We start from the raw sequence: 22,587 nt of genomic DNA, 5'->3' as shown, positions 1-22,587 counted from the left end.
TTGGTTCAGTAGAGGAGACCATGCCTACCAACCACAAGACTCTGGGTTCAATCACTGGATCTGCATAAATAAGATGAAAGCACATTTATGATAATTCTAAAGCTGGGGGCAGCTATTAATAAGTTAAATATACGAGGTTTTATTTGTTGTCATCAAAGAAGCAAGCACTTATATCCATGCATGCTTTGAGAGCTAGCTGTATGCCTACATTAAGAATCTTGTATGAAGAATTTAAAATAATACAACTGAAATTGCAATTATATTAATCCTTATAGGGAAGTGTTTGTGTTCTGTTAAAATGAAGGCTATTAATAATAGTAAAATTCAGGCATATTTCTAATGAGGAATGAGATGGTATTATTAAGTTACTGCTAGGTAAATATGAAGCAATATTTACACACAAAATAAGCATTTAATAGATGTTCCCCAAACTGTGTGTCTGCTTGAATGTACCAGAGAAAATGTAAGGTGAATTTTGACTTGAACAAACCACCACAGATAATTCTGGATTTCTGAGCTAAATGCTGCATTTTCCATTTCTTGGTGTTTTGTAGTTAGATAATAGTGCCAAGTATTTATAGGCTTCCTTATATAACTATAGTTCTCTCCATTTTTCTTGTCAGAATAGTTTATTTTCTGTCCCAGTTCCTGTTTTCCCTGAATTTTAGTATTGGATTTACAGACTTGGTGCTGGCTCCGTTCTTTTTATAGAACCACATTCCTCAAGTTCAATTTACTTTTAAGTTGGATACTTTATGTGTCCATTCCCTTTAGAGCTCTAAAATGAAAGTGTATTATTGACCAGATAAAGCTATTAAGGTAACTATTATGAAATTTATTTTTAGGACCTTGGCTGTTTTAATGGCTCTTTAGGGTTTAAGATATGCTCAAAGTAGCATGCACCATAACATGGAAGGTTCACTCTGCGGTTATTATTTCTTACTCACACCTGCTCAATCTAGACACTTGCAATCTGGAATACTTTTCTACCTCCCACTATAGTTGCATACAAGCCATTAACAGTTTGAGGCCTGAATTTAAGAATTCTTTTCTTAGGCTCCATTTCATTTACCAGATTCTTAGTCTTTGTTCTCCTTTCATTTTTCAGATGTATTTTTTTTTTGCTTTGGGGTTTTTGAAGCAGGATCTCATGATGCTCAGGCTGGCCTTAAACTTACATATAGGCAAGGCTCTCTGTGAATGACTGATCTTCCTGCTTGCACCCCCCAAAGTGCTGAGATTAAAGGTATATACCACCACAACTAGCTGCAGATTATTCTTCATTTGTGTGTGCTGTTGTTTTTGTACCTTTTCAGATTACCAACTGCATCGTTTTCTTTACATTTCATCCGTATGTATCTTCTACACGTAACTCTCATTGATTCTTCTTTTGGCCATCCATCCAGTCTTATAAGTTTATCATTCTCATTTTATCCTCAAATTCTGGGTTTTATCGCTGAAGCTTCTATGAGGGATGGTGCACATTTTAATAACCAGAACCATTACTTCCTCAAGATGTTAAAATTTTACTGGAAAAAAAGCTGTCCATGCCTAGGCATAGAGACATCTTTTGTCCGTCGGTTGAAGAGGATTGCACTGTTGATGGAGCTCCTCACATGCACTTAACTCTTTGTGTTATATGCTGTTGCCTCTGCCGTTGCCACTGCTGCTGCTGCGGTTGTTGCTGCAAACAGTCCCTTCCAATTGCACAGGTCCCATCGAAAACTTTGGGTAGATGTCATGCCAGTTGCTGCTGTCCCTGACAAATTTCACTCCAGGTTTCCAATAAAATCTTATTACAACCACTTGCAACTCCAGAGAGCTCAGGAAATTACACTATCATTTGGAAGATTATGTACATTAAGGGAAAGAAAAAAGAGGAGATATCTACATTTTTTTCTCCATTCTGAAAAGGCATTCATCTCTTGTGGTGGTTTGAATGAGCATGTCTCCATAGACTCCAATTATTTGGACATTTGGTCCCCTAGTTGGTGGCCCTGTTTGGAGAGGGTCATGAAACCTTTAGGATGCGTGGCTGTGCCGGAGGAAGCATGTCACTCAGGGTAGGTTTTGAGAGCTCTTAAACCTTGCCAGCTTTCCATTGCTCTCTGCTTCCTGTGCCTGCTAGGAGATGTGATCATTTGACTTTCTGTTTGGGTCACCTCTGCCACAATGCCATTGTGGATTCTCATTCCTCTGGAATCATTAGCCAAATAAAGCTTTTCCTTCTATAAGCTGCCTTGGTCATAGTTATTTCAGAGCAACAGAGAAATAACTGATACAGAAACTAGTACCAGGCAAGTGGGTGTTGCTGTGAAGAACCTGAAAATGTGGATTTCTGGAGGAGTGTGGAAGACTTTGGAAATTTGAGCTAGAAAAGCTGTTGAAGGCTGTAAGTAGAGCTTAGTCGGCCATTCTGGTAGGATCCTGGAAGAAAGTGGTACTGCGAATAATGCAGTTATAGAGGGAAATAAAGACTTACGCAGCAACTGGGATATTTTGGCAAAGAGTCTAGATGGAGTCTGCCCACAGCCTAAGAGCTTGCCTAAGGTGAAAAGTAATGGACTAATTCCTTTGGCAGAGAAAATTTGAAAGACAGCTTAATGTAGAAATGGTGGCATGCCTGTCACTGGTACAGATAGATCTACAGTGATAGGAGCAAGTGGTGCAGAAAAATGCAAAATGTACACAGAGAAAAAGAGCATTAAGATTTTTAATTATGTTGGAGCCAAGGCATATACTGAAAGAGAGGCTCTTTTTTGATAAGAGATTAAAGCCTTTAAGGAGAAGCTTCTAGATTTGCCACTGGAATAGCAGGAGTACCCTCAGGACAAGACCACACCCAGTTAAGCTCAAATTTGTGAAAGGAAAAAGGCTAAGGAGGTTCCTGCTCCTAGAAAACTGCTATAGACAAAAGCTGCTAATGTGGATGAAACAGACCTGGGTCTATCTCAGGCTGGCAGCCAAACTTGGCAGCGTCGTTCACATGGTATAGGCCTTAGAATAACAAAGACTACAGGAGTGAAAGGTTATCTGTTCTTCCTCGGTGGCTTCAGAGAGCTGCCAATTCCAGGAAGCAGCATGCAGCAGGGGTGTCCATCCATAAACAAGACCCTGACAGACCATTGAGTGAAACTCTGAAGGTAAAGCCTGGTTGACAATGGAGACCTTAAGAAGATATTCAGGATGGGAGGGCTGTGAGACATCTGCCAAGCAGAGTTGCATACAGGGAACGGTACCAGTTCAAGAGTGAGCTGTATGGTGCATGTAGCAAAGCTGGAGGGGCTGAGCCATCCAAGCCCTTTGAAAATAAAGTCTGAGAAGATAGCATGAAGCTACTATTGGTGTTTGCTCTGGTGCCTTTTTTCTTGTTTTTGTCTGATATTTCCTCACTATGCCCCTATTCCTCCCTTTTGGAATTGGAATGTGTATGTGGTTTTATTGTATATTGAAAGTATGTAACTTCTCCTTTGATTTTACAGGGCTTACAGTTATGTGATTGCCTTGAGACTTAGAAGAGGCTTTTGATTCTGGATTTGAGACTGGAAAAGACCATGGGGACTTTTGAAGGTAGGCTGAATGCATTTTTGTATCTTATGTGGTCATGAATCTGTGGGGGCCAGGGAACAGAATGTGGTGCTTTGAATGAGAATATCCTAATAGGCTCCAATTATTTGGACACTTGGTCTCCAGTTTGTAGTGCTGTTTGGGCAGATCATCCAACCTTTAGGGGGTGTGCCCATGCTCGAGAAAGCATAGCACTGTGGGCAGGTTTTGAGAGTTCATAAGTCTTGCCAGATTTCCAGTGTGCTCTGGTTCTGTACCTGCTTTAAAATGTGAGTGCTCAACTTTCTGCTCTGGTCACCTCTGACACCATGCCTCCCTTGCCATTATGGGTTCTAATCCTCCAAATTGTAAGCCAAATAAACTCTTCCTTCTATAAGTTACCTTGCTTATGGTGTTTTTTTCACAGCAACAAAGAAGTAATTAATACACCTTTACTGTTCATAGCTGTGATAAAAGGAAGTCATCGTGGTGTGGTTTTGGTGTAATTTCTTCATTAAAAAATAGCTATTTCAGACTCACAATGATAAGAAGTCCTAAATTTGACCTAAGTGTCCAAGAATGCTTCGTCATTATGTGTAGAGGATAAGTACCATGGCAATATGTGTATTGGATAATGGGTCGTGTGACTACGTGTAGAGAATAATGTCTGGCCCACAAATCATATTTTAAACATGTTCCTGCTTTCTAAACCTGGGATGACATCTTCTCTAGTAGCTTTCTTGTGTAAACTTTTTCATTTTATGATATTGCTTTTGAGTTCTCTGGTGCCCCTCCTCATTTTTGGCATTGCTGAGAGCCTGAATGGTAATTGAATGATGTACATTTTCAATCTGAGAACAGTTTAATTTTTTTTTTCAGTGAACCACTCTAGTCATAATATTATGAGCACTAAATCAAGTTAAGCCATTCCCAAACTCCTGATCTCTGTGTACTTCTTCATCTGTCTTTCTTTGAACTGGAAAACATTAGAGTACATTTTAACCCAGAGTATAAATACAATGCTAAATTATAATTGCAAGACAGATGCAGCTTAACAATAGAGGAATGCTACCATAAACTATTTAGGGTGTTTCATAAATTGTTTGCAGCCCGATAGAAACCCAAAATAAATGAGAATAAATTTTAATTTAATAGATGCATTTGATGAGCCCTAAAACATTTATATAAGCAATTTACTCATATTTTTTCCTTTCTTTTTTCACATTATCTTTTTAAGGAACAGCAGGTCACTTTCAAAGTGTGATATGTCTGCAGTGTTGTGTAACACTTGGGGATACATACCCAAAGGCATCTGATGGAAGCTTGAAGATGGAGCTTACATGTCAGCCACTGAAAATTCAATTGAATGTTGCACTCAAGTCATTTTTTTTTGTATTTTTTTTGTTGAAAGAGACCTCACCCTGCAATATTTGGAAATACTCTTGCTGGAGGACTGTTGATATACCTGTGCAGTAGCTTGCTTGCCTGTAGTGTCTAAAATTACTATCACCTTATTTTTGAAATGTGAAAATTGAAACAATTTTTCATATTCACTTATATATGGTTATTTGTATGTTTCTCTATATTAGAAATATCCCAATACTATGTACTTTGGATTTAATATTTATTTATTTATTTATTAATGTTGAGGACTGGGCGTGGTGCTTCTTGCCTTTAAATCTGGCACCCAGTAGGAAGAGGCAGGTGGATCTCTGTGGGATCCAGTTTAGCCTGGTCTACGTAGTGAATCCCAGGTCAGCTGGAGCTACAGGGAGACCCTGCCTCACAAAAGAAACAAACGAACGAATGAACAAACAAACAGAAATTAATACTAAGCAAAAAAAATCCCTTATATCATCCCATAATATTTGAATTTGTTTCTATATTCAAAAATTTATTCAAACTAAGGTTAGTATGCCTTCTCCTATGCAGTGGAGATCTAGATTAATCTCCATATTAGCAATGTAAAGTAATTCTAAATTAAATTTTGCAATGTTTACAAAGACAAAAAAGCACTTAAGAATCTTGAAAATTTATAAAATATAATAAATATTTGTTAACTGGAATAAAACTTGAGCTAATTATAAACAGTTATTACTTTGTTTCTCCTTGACCTTTTACTGAAATTATTAGACATTATCATTTCAAAAACTCTAGGTCTACTTTTTATTTCCTAAGAGCTTCATGGAAGTCTACTTTATAACATGTTTTTATTCTTTTAATGTATAAATGTTATTTGGCATGGAATGACCATGACTCCAAAATGAAGCTTCTTGATTTCACATTATTAGAGTCTTTATGTGATCTCCCTAAAAATGCTGACATATAACGACTAGACAGCATTCTACTCATCAGTATAGTTTTAGATTCTCAAAGACAAAAAGAGTTGTTTGGTTCTTCTCATAATATAATTTATGTTTGAGGACTGGACAGATAGCTCAGTGGTTAAGAGCACTTGCTGCTCTTGCAGAGGACATAGGTTCAGTTCCCAGAATCCATATGGTAGATCAACCATCTCTAAACGCCAGTTCCAGGGCACCTGATACTCTTCTGACCTCCACAGGGACCAAACACATATGTGGTAAAATTTCACTCAAGCTGGCAAAACATTCATACACATAAAATAAAAACACATGAGTCTAAAACATAATAATTTCTGTAAGATGTAAGGTTTATTAGAGAACAAGATTGGTGGGATCACAGTGAAGCCCTGACAGTGCAGGGACTGCCCGTACCCATTGGACAACGGCTGAGCAGTTGTTTGACTCCTCAGCCATCTCACATGTCCCACTTCTCACATACGTTGTCTTCATATTCATCTGTATTCAATTTGGTAAAGTCCCACTTCTTCAAGAGTTGGGTCTTCTGGTGGCCAGGGAACCAGAAACTGGTTCTTTGTAGGACCTAGATCACAAGTTCCTTATTCTGAAGCTTGGTACATATCATAACTTGACCAATGTGAACCCTGTCCATCAAACACTTGGGGTTTTCAAAGTCACCACTTATGCCTGCCTAGAACCTGCTAATGCCAGTACAGAATGACATCTCCTTGATGGAGTTGAAGTGGAAAGGAGGGAGCTGCAAAGGAGGGAAAGAAGGGATCATGAAAGCCATATTTGCCACAGCTTTTTACTACATACAGGCGATCTCTGGGGATTTGGAGAAAAGCTGCTTGCATTCATCTGGCACCATGTAGCCACAGAAATTGATTTGCTTTTTCCAGGTCAGTGGTGGAGATCTTAGTACCACAGACATCTGCCCGAAGCAGTGCTTTGGGTATTGCTTGATCTTTTAATTCCCCAACAGCAGGCTGAATGTAGCCCACTAGGACACTAGGGTCTTCTGTAGATGCTCGCCACACCAAAGGAAAAGACAAAGTTTGGTGGTTTGAGGGAAAGTGTCCCTTTTGCAAAATTCTTATCTCTAGCACCCTTCTAATTTTTGCTTAAGTAGAAACTACTCTTTGTCTAGTCTTCAAAGTTGTTTCTTCAATGCTTCTGTTAGTTTTCACTTGTTTCCTTTCATGACACTTGTCAGTTTTTATCATCAGACTTTACATCTTTCTTTTTTTCACAGCATTAATCTGTGTAAATGGGTGACAGTGAAATATAAATCCATCTAATTGTGATTGCTAGCTTAGCCTTAGAAGGAAGGGAGCTTGATGTAATGTGGTGAATGAATTATTTCATGCAATGATGTCCTAAGAAATATATATAATTTTGCTAAGAACTCTTCAATAAATATTTGTAGCTATTTTGTTTAATCACATACCTGTATGTACTCAGTTTTTTTTGCTTTCATTTGCATTTTAACTTTATTCAAAACACTATATAAAAATATTGTACATCAAAAAATCCATTTTTATATTCATTCATTTTATTAGCCAATGTTAAATATTAAAAATAAAGGGTTTCATTAAGAAATTTTCATACCTGTATGCAATATACATTGATCATACTGTGACTATTATTATTTCTTATATCTTCTTATTTTTTATTCTCTTGCTGGTCACTTTCTTCCTAATATGGTCCAACTTTTCTAGATTCCATCTCAGTCTAGTCATAGTAGTTATCATCAAGAAAACCAGCAACAATAAATGTTGATGAGGATTCAGTAAAAAGGGATATTGTACACTGTTGATGGATATACAAGCTAGTACAGTCACAATTGAAACCAACATAGAAATTCCTCAGAAGTCTAAAACTACCACAGGACCTAGCGGTACTATTCCTGGGCACACACCTGAAAGAATCTAAGTTAGCTTACTAATGAGATACCTGCACATCCATGCTTTTGGCAGTAATGTTCACAAAAACTAAGGTATGCATTCTACTTATTTACCTAATAGCAGCTGAACAGAGAGAGAAAAAGAACTAGACATGCACCATAGGGTTTTGCTTAGCCACAGGAAGAATTAAATTATATTGTTTACAGGGAACTGAAATTTCAGTTTGGACATGGTAAAATAAGTCAAAATCAGAAAGAAAGATCTTATATTTTCCAAACATTAAGGATGTATGTTAAGACACAAAAGAATTTCTTGTTTACAAATTATTTTTAAAGTATTAGAATGATGGCTCAGTGGTTGTTAGCACTGACTGTTCTTACAGAGGACCTGGGCTTGATTCCCAGCACATACATGGTGCCTATAAACCATCTGTGACTCCAGTCCCAGGGGAATTCAACACCTTCCATGGGTATTGCATGACATGAGGGTCCTTACACACATACAGGCAATAAACTTATACACATAAAATGAAATAATAAAATATAAAATACTATTTTTGAGTGGTAGATAAAAACAAAAAATTATGTGTCAATAGTGTTCCATATGATGTTTCAGTACATGTACACATCATAAAGTGTTCAAATCAGATTAGCTGTATCTTTATAACTATTTATCATTTATGTATATTAAAACATTAAAAATTCTTTCTCTGGCTGTTGAAAATATTTCATTATTGCTGTCTCTATTTACTCTAATGTTCAGTAGCTCACTAGAATGTCTTGAGACTGTCCACAGGGTGTTACATTTCTCTACCCCTCCAACATAATACTCTCTTTGCCTCTGGCAACTGCCATGCCTTTCTCAACCTCCACTATGTTTTGTTTTGTTTTGTTTTTTCACTTAATATATGTGTGAGGTTACATGGCCCTTGTATTTTGGTGCCTAATGGATTTCATTCATGGTCTATCAGATAAGCCATGATTGTTGCACATCAATCATTATTTGGTAAGAAGATATTTCATCATTCACTACACATACTGCTACTATTTCTCATCCACTGAAGTACTCAAATGAAGAACAGCCGCAGCCTATAATAATCACAAACACACAAATAGAGATGCATCACTTTTTTCAGTGTATGGTATAGAGAAGGCATTAATATAGTTACAAAAAAAGAAGGAAAGAAAGAAGAAAATGAGAGGGGAAAGGTAAACAACTCACATATTCTATAAAAATTTTGGTTGGGTTAAGAGTATTCATTCTTCTAAATTTGGTGATGCCCTGGATTTTCTAACATATGCACCTTAGAAAACATGTGTATGAGGCTTTATTGCTAACTTCTATACAAATTTCTCTCACGTGAATAACTTAGTTATTAAACATGGGCAAGTTGCTTGAGTGTGTAATAAAATTTTAAGTTAAATAAAACAACAAAAGTGAGGATAAGTGGTATTGTCTTTTGTAATAGTTAAAAATTGTGTCCATTTATTTGTGTGGTTGTTTATGACACTCATTAACACAGGGAGTTTACTAAGTAGTCTATATATGCTACTGATGTATTCTGTCCATCAACATAAGTATATTTACAGCTGAAAAATCTGAGACTCAGAAGGAGTAGCTATTTTGTTTAGGATACATGATCTGTAATAGCAGAACTGAAAATTTGATCCCCAGTTCTATTTGAATGCAAAGTCCATATTCTTTCCTGCAATGATGTGACCACTGCTAAGGTCACTCTTCAATAGCAAGTCCTTCTAAATGTTTCACATAACAAACTCATTGCCCTAACCCACAAGGGGGCAGGCAGGATCGCAGCCTATGTAGGACTGAATCTCATGCAGCTGTGATAACTGGGGTTCAAGGCAACCTGTAGTTTACTACCCATGTTCACCTAAGGAAATAACTTCATCACCCAGATCAGTTTTCTCTGTAAAGCACAACTAGACATAAAGAGCTCCTACTTCAAAGAGAGCTTACAGGGGTAAGTAAATTGGTATTTAAATTACAACAGTGCTTGGAATGTAGTATTATCAAATATTAAATCAATGTTATCATATGACTATTGGTGAAAAGATACAGTCCTCCCAAAATGTATGCACAATTGCAAATTAACTTTGCAAGAACATCAATCAAGTGCTGAGTATTTAATGTGCATTTCACATTATTCATTAACAAGTTGTTTTAGAAACCCACAATAGGCCTTTAATCCCAGCACTGGGAGGCAGAGGCAGGCAGATCTCTGTGAGTTCAAAGCCAGCCTAGTCTACATAGTGAGTTCCAGGCCAGGTGGGGCTACAGGGAGACCCTTTCTTAAAAACAACAACAACAACAACAACAACAAAATTGAAACCCACAATGAGTAAGCATGTGCTAATACAAAGATACCTGTTCATACTCAGTGACAACAAAAAGATAATAGACACACGTGCACAAACATATGTACTATCTTAGTGTATATGTACGCATTAGTTCATTTGTTACTGAAGGTTCAAAATCATGGCTACTCAAGAAATGGAAATAATATGCTGGGCATTGTGGCTCAAGTGTTTAATTCCAGCCCTGGGGAGGCAGAGGCAGGCAAGTCTTTGAAAACAAAAACAAAAAGGAAAACATAAAAAGAAATGTAAATAAGGAGGAAAATCTAATTTAATAATTTCAAAGCTTTTTTTAGCACATATCATCTTCATAATCACAGAATCTTTAAAGTAAAGGTATTATGTTTATCTAAATTGTTTTACTCATTTTTAAAGCAAGATCACTGTGACATTTTAAAGCATCACTTTGAATTGTGACATTAAAGCATCACTTTGTTTTCTATTAAACAGTTTAGGTTTTATTTTTAATAAAGCCCTATGAAATCATCCAATTCTTAATTATTTCTGACATAATGGTTTGGGAATGCTACATTATAAGCTCTCCCTTGATAACTATCTTAATTTCCACAAATAGTGTCAGTGATGAAAATGAATTTGAGTGCCATTTCTGAAATTTAATCATGTCACATTTAAATACCCAAGAGGGAAATGTATATGGTTATTGTGATCCATATAGCCCAATGAATGAAAATGATTCCAGTTATTTTTGATTAACTAATGTTCTATCCATTTCAATTGCATTTACTTTGATTTTAATATCACATCTAATAAAAGATACATGGCAAAACAAATCTGTTCTCATAAGGACAGGTTTCTCATTCCAGGACACCATCACTTTTCTCCAAGCTGTTTATGAAAATGGCTTTCTGAGCACCTGAGCTTATGTTATTCAAACTCATCGAGGGAATCTAGATGAGGGCTTTAATTAGAGGAATTGTTGTGATACTGTAATAAACACACCTAAAGGATGTTCATGTGTCAGTGAAAAATAATTTCAATTAAAATAACTAGATAGGTCTTAACACGTATGGCAGAATACCTAAGGTCCAGTGGGGAGAGAGATCATGGATAGAAGTGTGTCTAAATTTGATCAAGAACTGTTGTATGAAATGTTTTAAAAATAATATCTTCTAAAGCAAATATATTTTGTGGACTATGTAAAAATATATAACATGAAATTATTTAAATTGCTTTAACCTACCTATAAATATAACCAATAAATAATTGTTAATTATATATTGGTAAATAGAATTAGTACATACTGAAACTTATACCAGCAAATTTTATGTCAACTTTTAAAACTTTATTTCAGTGAAGGTGAATGATATTAGAAAGGATCTTTCTAAGTAGCCCTGGAAGACCTGGAACTCCTTGTGTGGACCAGGATATCCTTCAATCTTCAGGGACTTTTCTGTCTTCACTTCCTGAGTTTTAAGCTTAGAGGCAAGTTCCATCATTTCCAGTCAAGGAATCATTCTCATTATTTGAAATAACTACAGTATTATTTAAGATCTTCAATTAAATATTGCTTTGTAAGATTATTACCAGATATTTGTGCATCAAGTAGTAAGAGATAACGTTAATTTGAATTCATTCCTTATAAAGCAAAAGCACATTAGAGTACATTAACACATACCATATATTAAAGAATTCAGTTATTTTTGTTGTATTTATTAAATTAATTTTGCAACTTAAGTATCTTGATTTTATAACTAAAATGAATAAATATAGATACATTTAAATGTCTCAAATATTCAAAACACCTTATTATATTGTCAGCATTAGAATAAACCTTAAAATAAAAAGTTCAGTCAAAATGAAGGAAAAACAGAGAAAGTTTAGAATCTGAGGTATTTTCTTTTGTAGCTTGTTTAATTTTTATTTAATTAGAGTTTTCAAAATTAGACTATGTAATAGGAAAAAATGATCTCTAAAATTACTGCTTTATCATATTTTTGGTCAGGACTGGTGATCAAACCCAAGGCTTTTCACATGCTAGGCAAGTGCTGTACCACTGAGCAAATCCCACAGCCTTCAAACCGTGGCACGTGAAGTTTCAAGACTTGTTAGTGGCAATAGTTCCTTAGATCACAGCATTCACATGTGCCTGTGACGTTATTTTAAATGGATGTGATGTTAAATAAATAACCAAGATGTACATATATAAAAATAGCCTAGAAACAGAAACAAGTTCCCCTTTATCTGTCTTCCTTTCAATTAATTTGCATAAACTCATGGCAAGATAGAGTTTGAAGATATTTTTCAAGTCAAAGTAAAGCAATTGAGTTTGATGTGAATGTTTATTGAATACCAGCTAATATACTTGATCATGTCTTACCTCATTGGCAAAAAATTCTTTAGAGTATAAATTAAAAAATGGAAAATCATATAGGTAGTAACTTAATAGTTATCAAAAGCACTGAGGAAAACCAAATATTTCTGCAGTTATGGAACTCAGACGGCTAGGTTTATTCATTCAGCAGATTGCAAGCATATACTGGGAGCCAGGGCATTTCTGGAAATTTTGATAACAATGGTGGAAATTTTCCATCATGAGGCATAAGTTCTATTAGGGGAAGAACCAATAAACAAGATGTGAAAGTGGAGGAAAAAAAACATGTTAAGGATTAATGAGAAAAAGAAAATAAAGCAGAAAACTGTGCTTCAGTGTATTGAGGTTGAAAGGAAGAGAGTCCAGTGAAGTTTTCTGAAATACTGGTTTGTAGGCATTGCCTGAGGTCAATACCAGAGTGGGTTACAACAGAGAATGTTGCAGGAAAAGTGTAAAGAGATGTCCTAGGGCAAGAATGTTTCACCTTAGAAACAGCTAGAAGAATGTGAGTTACAGGAGATGAAACCCAGAGAGAGAAGGAAAGTGGGGTGCAGACAGGACCTGTGAGCCTCTGGAAACTGGACTGTAACTTTCTTTCTGGTAACATCAGACCAGCGGGAGCCTGGACTTTGAGGTAGTACAATCAGACTTGTTAAAAAGCAGGTTCCTCCCTGTAGCCTGGTCAAGATTAACAGGAGCACATGTCCACATAGAGATGGGTCTCTCATAAGTCAACCTGAAAGATGAGAGTTTTTATGTCTTTAAAATACTCACTTCTTTGCTTTTTAATTTTCTCCCCCTTGATTAGGGACATATCCATTCTGTACATTATACTGTGCAGGTTTACGTGCGTGTTCCTCTGTGCTTCCTGTGGAACCTTGTGTTTGCTTACCAAGCGCTCAACCTTGGCTTGCCAGTGCTTAACCCTTTTCATTCCCTCTTCTTTTCCCAAGCTATACCCGTCTGATGTGTACTGGCTCTCCTTTACAGATCTTCCATGTTTCTTCCTTTTTTGTTTTCTATGTTCTGTGTTTCTGCTCTTTATTGTTCATTTCTTACTCTAAACTGAGCAGAAATAGATAGAAATCAATCTGAGGAGGCAAAGGATGACTCACAGTTGGTAATTTTCACAAATCTAGTGCTCTTTCACTAAAAATTCACTTAATCCTTTTTGGATTAGAAAAGTAATGTAGGCAAATTCTAGCATTTCAAATGTACAGAAATTATAAGCATTACACAGCCCAATTTCAAGTATTAAATTGCTTTCTTTGTTGGAAGTTTATTGCCATATTCTTTTGTTTTCTCTATGGATCTGTTTAACTTTACTGAATTGAAAGATGGAACATAGTGGATCAAGGGGCAAAGACCATACTAATGCATCTCTCAACTCTCACCAGCAAAGCTTCCTCATGCAACAGACGGCAATTAACACAGAAAACCATAACTGGCCAAAATGCAGACAAAAAGAGACTGTAGAGTGCGGGTGTGTCCTTGAATAGGACAACTATATTAAACCTCACCTACCCAGGACTCAGGGACAATTGTGGGAGACGGGGTGGAAAGACTGCAAGAATGAGGGGTGGTGAATGACTACAAAGAAACAGTCTTCAAGGCTTCTGGGAATTGCTGTTATGAACTCACAGAAATGGTGACAAGATGCACAATATCCACACAAACTCAAACCAGACAAAAATCCAGCACAGAACTGGGGAAATGGGTATGAAGTCCGAATCTTAGTAGAAGAACAACAGCTGATCACTAATGGGTGAGGGAGAGTTACTCTTTAAGGGAGTGATACTAGATAGGCTGACCAGGCTCAAGTTAGATAAACTCATACTGAGGGATATCTGGAGACAGAAACCAGACTTGATAGGCCTTAACATATAATGCAGAATACATGAAATCTGGTGGGGAAACTATAGGGGGTACAAATAGGGGAGGGGATATAATATGTCAAGATGTATTGAAAGAAATGCATAAACATTCAATAAAAATATATATTAAAAAGAAATACACAATGAATGATAAGATTTCATTTCATATTTATTGTAAATATATGCAAAATTTATTTTTGCCATTTTTGGTTTTACTAGTATTTCTGGATTTTATTTTTATATAAACTGCATTATTTCATAATATATTACTGAATATTTTGAGGTCTGTTAAAAATAAATTAATTCTATAGGGGACAGGGAGAATATTAATGTATCTCTCAACTCATACCAGTGATGACTCCTCAGCCAACAGAGGGTTATGCACACAGAAGGCCATAACTGGCCAAGGTGTAGAGAATAAGAGAGTACAGAGCACATGACTCTGGATAGGACTCTTATATTAAAGCTCAGTCCACATTGGGTCAGGGACCATTGCAGAAAAGGGAGCAGAAAGACTGTATGAGCCAGAGGTGGTGCAGGATCATAATGAAACAGAGTCTTCCAGGCTTCTGGGAACTCATGCACACAGAAGGCCATAACTGGCCAAGGTGTAGAGAATAAGAGAGTACAGAGCACATGACTCTGGATAGGACTCTTATATTAAAGCTCAGTCCACATTGGGTCAGGGACCATTGCAGAAAAGGGAGCAGAAAGACTGTATGAGCCAGAGGTGGTACAGGATCATAATGAAACAGAGTCTTCCAGGCTTCTGGGAACTCGTTCATATGAACTTACAGCAATTGTGTCAGCACGCACAAGACCCATGCAAACTCAATCAGACAAAAACCCCACTATCGAAATGTAGAAATTGGTAGCAACCCCAACATTAGCCAAGGAACTACTGGCAGGTGATCACTGCTGGGTGAGAGAGTTAATCTTCTATAGAGAATGACTGTAAAGAAGCTGACTAGATTCCAGTGAAGGAACATGCACTGAGGAACATTTGGGTACAGAAACTTGACTCAGTAGGCCTTACTGTTTTATGAGAAAATGCATGAAATCAGGTGGAGGGAAATGGAGGGTGCAGATGGGAGAAGGGGTATAAAAATGATTAAGATCTTTTGTATGAAATGCACAAAGAATCGATAAAAATATACATTGAAAAAATAAGTTTATGCTAAAAATTTAAAACTACAAAATTACGGAGACTGTTTGAACTTAAGCCATCAAAAGAAATAAGAGTGTGGGGCAAGCAAAACACAGATGAGTGTAGAATCCTGGGAATGGACCAAAGATAGTTTGGGTTTGAATTCAGCAAGTGTAGTATTTCAGCATTAGTGTTCTTTGATGGCATTAGTGAGTTTTCTCATTCTCACTTCTCTCTCCTTTCTAAATTACTTGTCCAAACTAAGGGTATATTTGCATTATTACTGGTGTAAGGTAACTCAGCCATAGCCCTCTGGGAAATAATGCAAAGATCAGAAGAAAGCTCATCAATTTGGGTCAGGGTGGGAGCCAGTACATTGTTTATAATGTATGTAATGGCAACTACTGAGATCCTAACTTGAAGCAATTTATAGATAGTTTTATGTGCAACTTGACACTGCTCTTGTGAGTGCCCAGGGTTACCGAATCATCTGTGCTCTCACTGTGTAATCCCAGTCTTCAGTGTGGCACCCTGTACTTTTCTACTTTGAATGTTCTAAAATACTAAGGGGGTCACAGAAAAGAGCAAAACCACATCCCCAGAAATCTAGATAATATGGAACATGAAGTTTCCTGTTTTATTATATGCTACTACAAATCAATAAAGTGAAAACAGATATCACAAAAGGAAAACATACATACTGTGAACCCTAATTAAACCAGTTCTCTTTGTCATGACAGAGATAAACAGGAACTACAGAATGCTGGCTCTTATGGTAAGTCCCAGAACATAACTACTAATATGCTCATGCTGAAAGAGAAGTCTGAGGTTAAGTATAACACTATTAATAAACAGTATTAAGAAGAAAGTCAAAGAAAAGGGTTTTTATTAAACACAATATTAACTGATGGCAATTAAGTTGGCAGCTTATTAAAATAAGGTCTCTCATAAACAGTCATGCTACTTTCTTCTCAAGAGCATTTTGAAACACGAGGACCTCAACAAGCATCTCTGGTTAGAATCACTACATTTCAGCCCCTGGTAAAATTGGCTCACAAACCATTTTACATCATTTTCAAAATATTGGCAACCACGTTACTCAGTTGCTACTTGGACAGTACAGAGGGGCCCAGATAGTTCTCTTCTAGGGCTTTAGTGTTGATCTTACAAGACCACATTCACAAGCTTTCACTTGTGATCTCTACCCTATTTTTTCAAATGTTTTCTTCTAGCATGTTCAAATCCTCAGATACCAACTTGAAAACTCATTTAGAGAGTGAGGGAAAGATTAACACAGAGTGACACTTCCCCTGGTTAGGATTCTCATGACAGGTCCCTCTCTCACAGAACAGTTCTCATTTGAGAGAAATAGGAAGTTCCCACTCTTCTGTTTCTCCCCTGGCCAGACCTCCCCTTGGTCAGAGGTGGCTTTACCAAGCATGCTGTGTGATCATGCAGGCAAGATTTCAAGCGTTGACAGAGTTCTAGCACTTTTTGGAAGGTTTTCTATTATTGTCCTGGAACTATTTGCTGCATGAAAGCAAAAATAGTGAAGGACATCTGTTGTATTGTCTTCATCCTCTTAACAATTGTCAAGTTTACAGACATTTGTAGGTGTTTTTGAGCACAATGCCATGGGGAGGCTATGAAGCTGTCTTCGCAATTGCATGGAATTGAGAAGTGAAGAATTCAAGTGCTATGCCCAGGAATATCAATAGCCAGCTGAGCCTGAGTTTGAAACAATTTAGTTAGTAAACCATTAAGTGCTTTATTGCAACTTTGATTTCTTCTTTGGCTGTGATCTATTGACTTTTGGTTGTACAGGCTATCTGCTTCCTCAAAATGCCCTTTTGTCAGACTGTGATCCTTGCACTATGCTTCATCAATTCATACCCTATATCCATCTTCAATTATTTTAAGCTTAAGAAAGTTTTTGCCCCAGTCAAAGGCTTTTCTTTAATATTCAGAATGTAATTATTTCAGTGTGATTTTTCAAGATTAGGGTGATTATGTGCTTTATAGATGATCATTTTGTTTATATACATAACTAAAATAAATTATTCAATAACGTTCCTTACTTTATTTTAAAGGGTATAAGGGAAGAAGGTAAATGAAAGTGAAAAATACATTCTGTCTATAGAGGAAGGACTCTGTGTGCATGAGAGACAGAAGAATAGACAGGCAAAGAGACAGAGCTAATGAAGGAACAGGGAGAACACACTGAGTGCGTGTGTGTGTGTGTGTGAGAGAGAGAGAGAGAGAGAGAGAGAGATACAGAGAGAGAGAGAGTGAGAGAGAGAGAGAGAACACTTGCACTCTATATCCATTCATGTTTGTCTTACCTGTATACAAAGAGATTTCTTACTTTAAAGGAAACTACATGACCTGGTGGCCAAGAGACTTGCATTATTTTTTTCTATTTTTTAAAAATTTATTATTTTTATTTTATGTATATGAGTACATTGCCTGTCTAGATGTAAGTGTACCCGTGTCATGCAATGCCTAACAGACCAGAAGAGGGTGTCGGATCCCCGGAACTGGAATTTTTAGCTGTCGTGTGGGACACATAATTGAACCCGAGTTCTCTGTAAGATCAGTCAATGCCCTTTTCCCAGCAACCAGAAAACTGTATTCTTACTAATTTTGCTCTGTCACTTTCTAGTTGTAAAAGCTGTGGAAAACTGCATCATGCCATTAGCCTCAGTTTCTACATCTGAATATTTATCTGCATCTTTATTCTGAATTTCCATAATACCATTGTGGTACTCAAATGGCATAATATACATAAAATCAGTAGCCTATAAAGTTTCTATATGCTCAACAATAAAAGAATGTTTTTTGTTAATGTTCCCATTGATATGTGCTTTGACTCAATTTAGGGCTTGTTCCATTGATCCCTTTAACCAGCTGTTTGTTCTTAAATTTTTTGAGGAGGTATAATTTCATCCTTCTTAATAACACTTCAAATAGTTATCTTACCATCTGAACCATCATCTCAGAACTCTATTGTGTTAATCTCATAGGAAGGCAATTAATCTGCATGAAAAATCCATGCTAATATTGATATGAGCTTAGCTGGATTCTGTTTTATATTTACTTTTTACTTGTGGTAGGGTTCATTTGATCCCCATTTCTGTCCAATTCAAATTAACCTCTATTGGTGGTATATATCTAGGTGATACACACTGTCTTAGGTAAGCTTCAGTTGTCAATTTGATACACCTTGAGGAGGGAACTTCAACTGAGGAGCTGCTTCCATCAGATTGGTCTGTGGCTACTACTGTAAGGAATTTTCTCATTTGCTAAAGGATGTTGGAGTGCCCAATCCACTGTGGCTGGTGCTGTTCACAGGCAGGTGGGCCTGGGCTGTATAAGAGAAGTAGCTGAACAAGCCATATGGAGCAAATCTGTAAGCAACGTTCCTCTGTGGTCTCTGCTTCAGTTCCTGACTCCAAGTTCTTGACCTGGGTTCCTGCCTCATCTTCTCTTGAAAACGGACTTTAAGATTTTAGTCAGATAAACCTTTTACTCCCCAAATTGTTTTGCTCAGCATGTACCATCGCAATAGAAAACTAACTAGGATACAGGTACTGATGTGCCAAAATAGGATTTGTGCAGAGATAAGTCTTGATATCTAAGGAACTATGCTGTTCTTTTCAGATCACAGAAACTACATCTGTACCACATCTGTATATTTGTATGTTGAACTATACCCCAGAGAATATGTGAATATTAACAACATATATGCAATGAACCCTTTTAAACAATCATGCATTGTAAAAGCAGATGATATGATTTTGGTCAAGATTCCATTATAAATCAAAATTCTACATATGAATATATAATATATATACATATATACATATATATAGTGTGTGTATACCTATATGCATACACACATGTATATATATGAATATGTGAATACTTACTATATTGACAATTTCTTCCCATAAATTCTCCTGGGCACTCGCAGGAATAGTTAGCAACAAGGTCTGTGCATATTCCACCATTTTTGCAAGGCTCTGCTTCACATTCATTTATATCTGAGGAAAACAGAATGAAGAAAGAGAAGTATTGGTACAAATATTTGAATATTAGAAATTTTTAATATCTTTTAAATAAAAACTCTGAGTAAATGTCATTCCTTTGCGTGTATGTGCACACATTTCAATAATACAAATGCAGTCTAAGTCCACAGTTTACTAAAAAGCAAAAGAGATTTCAAATAGAATTTTGATGTGGAAGATTTTGAAACAGAATCTTTATAGAAGATTCATATAAAGACTAATAGAATTAAATAGTTTCCCAATTAGAAAATAAATATGAATAGTTTGAGAAATAGTCAGTTTATCCTTATAATCAAATCAAACAAATTAACCCTGATAGAGAGATGGATTACTTTCACTTACAAGACCTAGAATCCACCATGCAGCAAAAACTGCCAATTAGCATGGTCCCATTTCATCTTAATTCATTAAAATTCCAACTGACAGAGATGTTTTAGTTTCTAAATAGTTTGCCTTTGATGAAGAGGATGAGAAGCAAATTAGAGTTAATAGCTAAAGCTGTTGCATGCAAAGTGTAATAAATGTAAATGATGATCACTTCCTAATCTCATTCATGAGTTTCTAAAGTTAGGAAGACTAATGGAAATTAGCTTTGCTATGCCATTACTGCATTTGATGTATAACCATGCAAAACAGAAAACATTCAGCTACTGTTTTAATTTTTGTGCTAAGTTTGGACAACAATGAAATGAATATGATTTTTGAAGATTTATTTCACTTTCTTAAGTGCACATGTGTGTCTCTGTGTGCCTGTTTAGATGTTTGTATTACATCTGTGAAGTCCAGAAGAGGACATTGCATCCTCTGGAGCTGGAGATACAGGTGGTTGTGAGCCACCTGATGTGGGTGCCAATAATTAAACTTAGGTCCCTTTAGAAAAGCAGTAAGCACTTTTAATTACTGAGCCCTCTCTCCAGCACAAATATGTTTTTAATGCAAATGGAAATATTGATTATCTCAGCCACATGTTAGTCACTGATAGTTACAATCAAATTTGGTAGAGCTAACAAAGTAGAGCTGAACAAATTTGGGAGAGCTAACAAAGTAGAGCACATTGTTATTCATCTATTTTTCACCTTCTGCTTGAATCAGTGTCCCTGAGTCACAGAATTCCACAACTCTGCTGCTGCTCTGTCTTTAACCCTCTTTCAGACATAAGTGACATTACATGGAAGTTATTAATGCTGTGCCTTTCGACTCTTCACCTCATCAGATAGCAAGTGTCCAACAGGCAATTCCTATCCTGGCCTATTCTTTGTATTCCTAAAGTGCCACATTCTACCTGGAAGACTACTGCCCAAGAAACATTTCTGATACACTTAAAATATAATAGAAATACTGATGTGAGCAACCTGTAAATTTTAACATTTAATGGATTTTCTGATACATTAAATCAAAGGGGCTTCTGAAGACCTGGGTTATACCATTTCTTAAAGCAAGATCACTAAATTATCTGATTGTGATTATCTGATGAGCATGTCCCCTATAGGCTCCACGTATTTGGACATTTTTGTCCCCAGTTGGTGGCACTGTTTCGGGAGGTCTTACAAGGTGTGGTTATGCTAGAGGAAGCAGTTCACTAGGGGTGGGTTTAGAGAGTTCATAAGCCATGGCAGATCTCAGGTTGCCCTCTTGCTTCCTGTGCCTGCTTGAAGATGTGAGAACTTAGCTTCTGCTCCTCCTCCAGCCACCTCTACTACTAACTTGCCTCTCCAACATGATGAACTCTTGTCCCTTGGAATCATAAGCTAAATAAACGCTTCCTTTAAGTTGCTTTGGTCAGTGTATCTATCACAACAACAGAAAAGTAATTAACACACTTGTTAAAACCAAACAAGGGCAAAAAGCTCTATTTATCCTCTAACCGTTTTCCTTCTTTTCTGCTCTTCCTCCTTGAAGCATAATTATTTGATATCCCTACAGAAAATCTGGCCTAAATTTCTTGAGGCGGGTGAGAACTTTCCCTGAAGGCAGGAAATTTTTGTTTCTATTGACTGCTCTATCTTGAAAGGAAGAAAAATTTACCTTCATAAATAATCTATACCATGTGAGTATTTTATGCCAAATAATTGAAAAAATTCAGTATCTGATAATCTATGAAAATAACTGAGTGCTGTAACAAAATTGTGATAAACTCCTTAGACATTGATACAAAAACATGGAGAAAGAAAACGGAAATGGACAATAACCAGGATAAATAATGTCTTCACTATTTTAATATTATTTTTATTTTTAATTATGTGAGTATGTCTGTGTGCGGGTGTATGTGAGTGCAGGTGCCTGAAGAAGCTAGAGAAGATATCAGAGCTGCTGGAGCTGGAGTGCTGTCAGTTGCAAGCTGACTGATGTGGGTGCTAGGAATTGAACTAAGGTCCTCTGGAAGAGCAGCAAGTGCTATTGCCTACTGAGCCATATATTTAGCCTAATTTCTTCATTTTTAAAATCTGATGAAATATTCATTTCTTTTGGCTTTTATAATTTCACTTAGTTTTAGTGATATGGAAATCATTTTGTCATTAATTTTGTTGCAAATGTAGTTTGAAACAATGACATGGTTTTCTACTTTGGAAACTGGACAATATTTGTGTCTTTATATTGTCTTCTTTAGTTTGTTCTGGATAAGCACATGCCACTGGCTGATAAACTAAAGTTGTGATATTAAACAACAACAACAACATGTGTTTTATGAAGTTAGGCACAAAAAAAATGTATTTCCTTATATATGTATGTAGGAGAAACTGAGTACCAACATCTGAAGAAGAAGACCACATAAGGCAAGTATAATTTTAGACTTGAAGGGACAGTTTAATCAGGATTAACGAGGACAGGATAGGAATGGCAAGGCGTTTACAAGGAGGCCGGAATCAAGCACTACTTTGAAGATATGATGCCATATTCGCGTATGCAAGCCTTCCACCCTGGAGCAGATAAAGGGGAGTGTGAGCACTCCAACTCTAAAGAGGCAAGTAAAGAAGCACAGATACCAACGAACTCTTCCTGCCTCCTTAATGAACTCCA

General features: G+C 36.6%; 1 protein-coding gene across 1 annotated transcript in view; it reads right to left on the bottom strand.

The window, feature by feature from the left end:
* Positions 1–22,587, bottom strand: part of Edil3 (EGF like repeats and discoidin domains 3) — a 482,626-nt gene that overhangs the window by 177,080 nt on the left and 282,959 nt on the right. Inside the window, exon 4 of the mRNA XM_008853285.1 lies at positions 19,432–19,545. Within this exon, the coding sequence (XP_008851507.1) occupies positions 19,432–19,545 (114 nt within the window). The remainder of the gene's footprint in view (positions 1–19,431; positions 19,546–22,587) is intronic.

The sequence above is a fragment of the Nannospalax galili genome, unplaced genomic scaffold (assembly GCF_000622305.1).
Source record: "Nannospalax galili isolate Female #2095 unplaced genomic scaffold, S.galili_v1.0 scaffold45, whole genome shotgun sequence".
Lineage (NCBI taxonomy): Eukaryota > Metazoa > Chordata > Mammalia > Rodentia > Spalacidae > Nannospalax > Nannospalax galili.
Note: the sequence above shows the minus strand (reverse complement) of the source record. Positions and strands in the feature narration are given on the sequence as shown.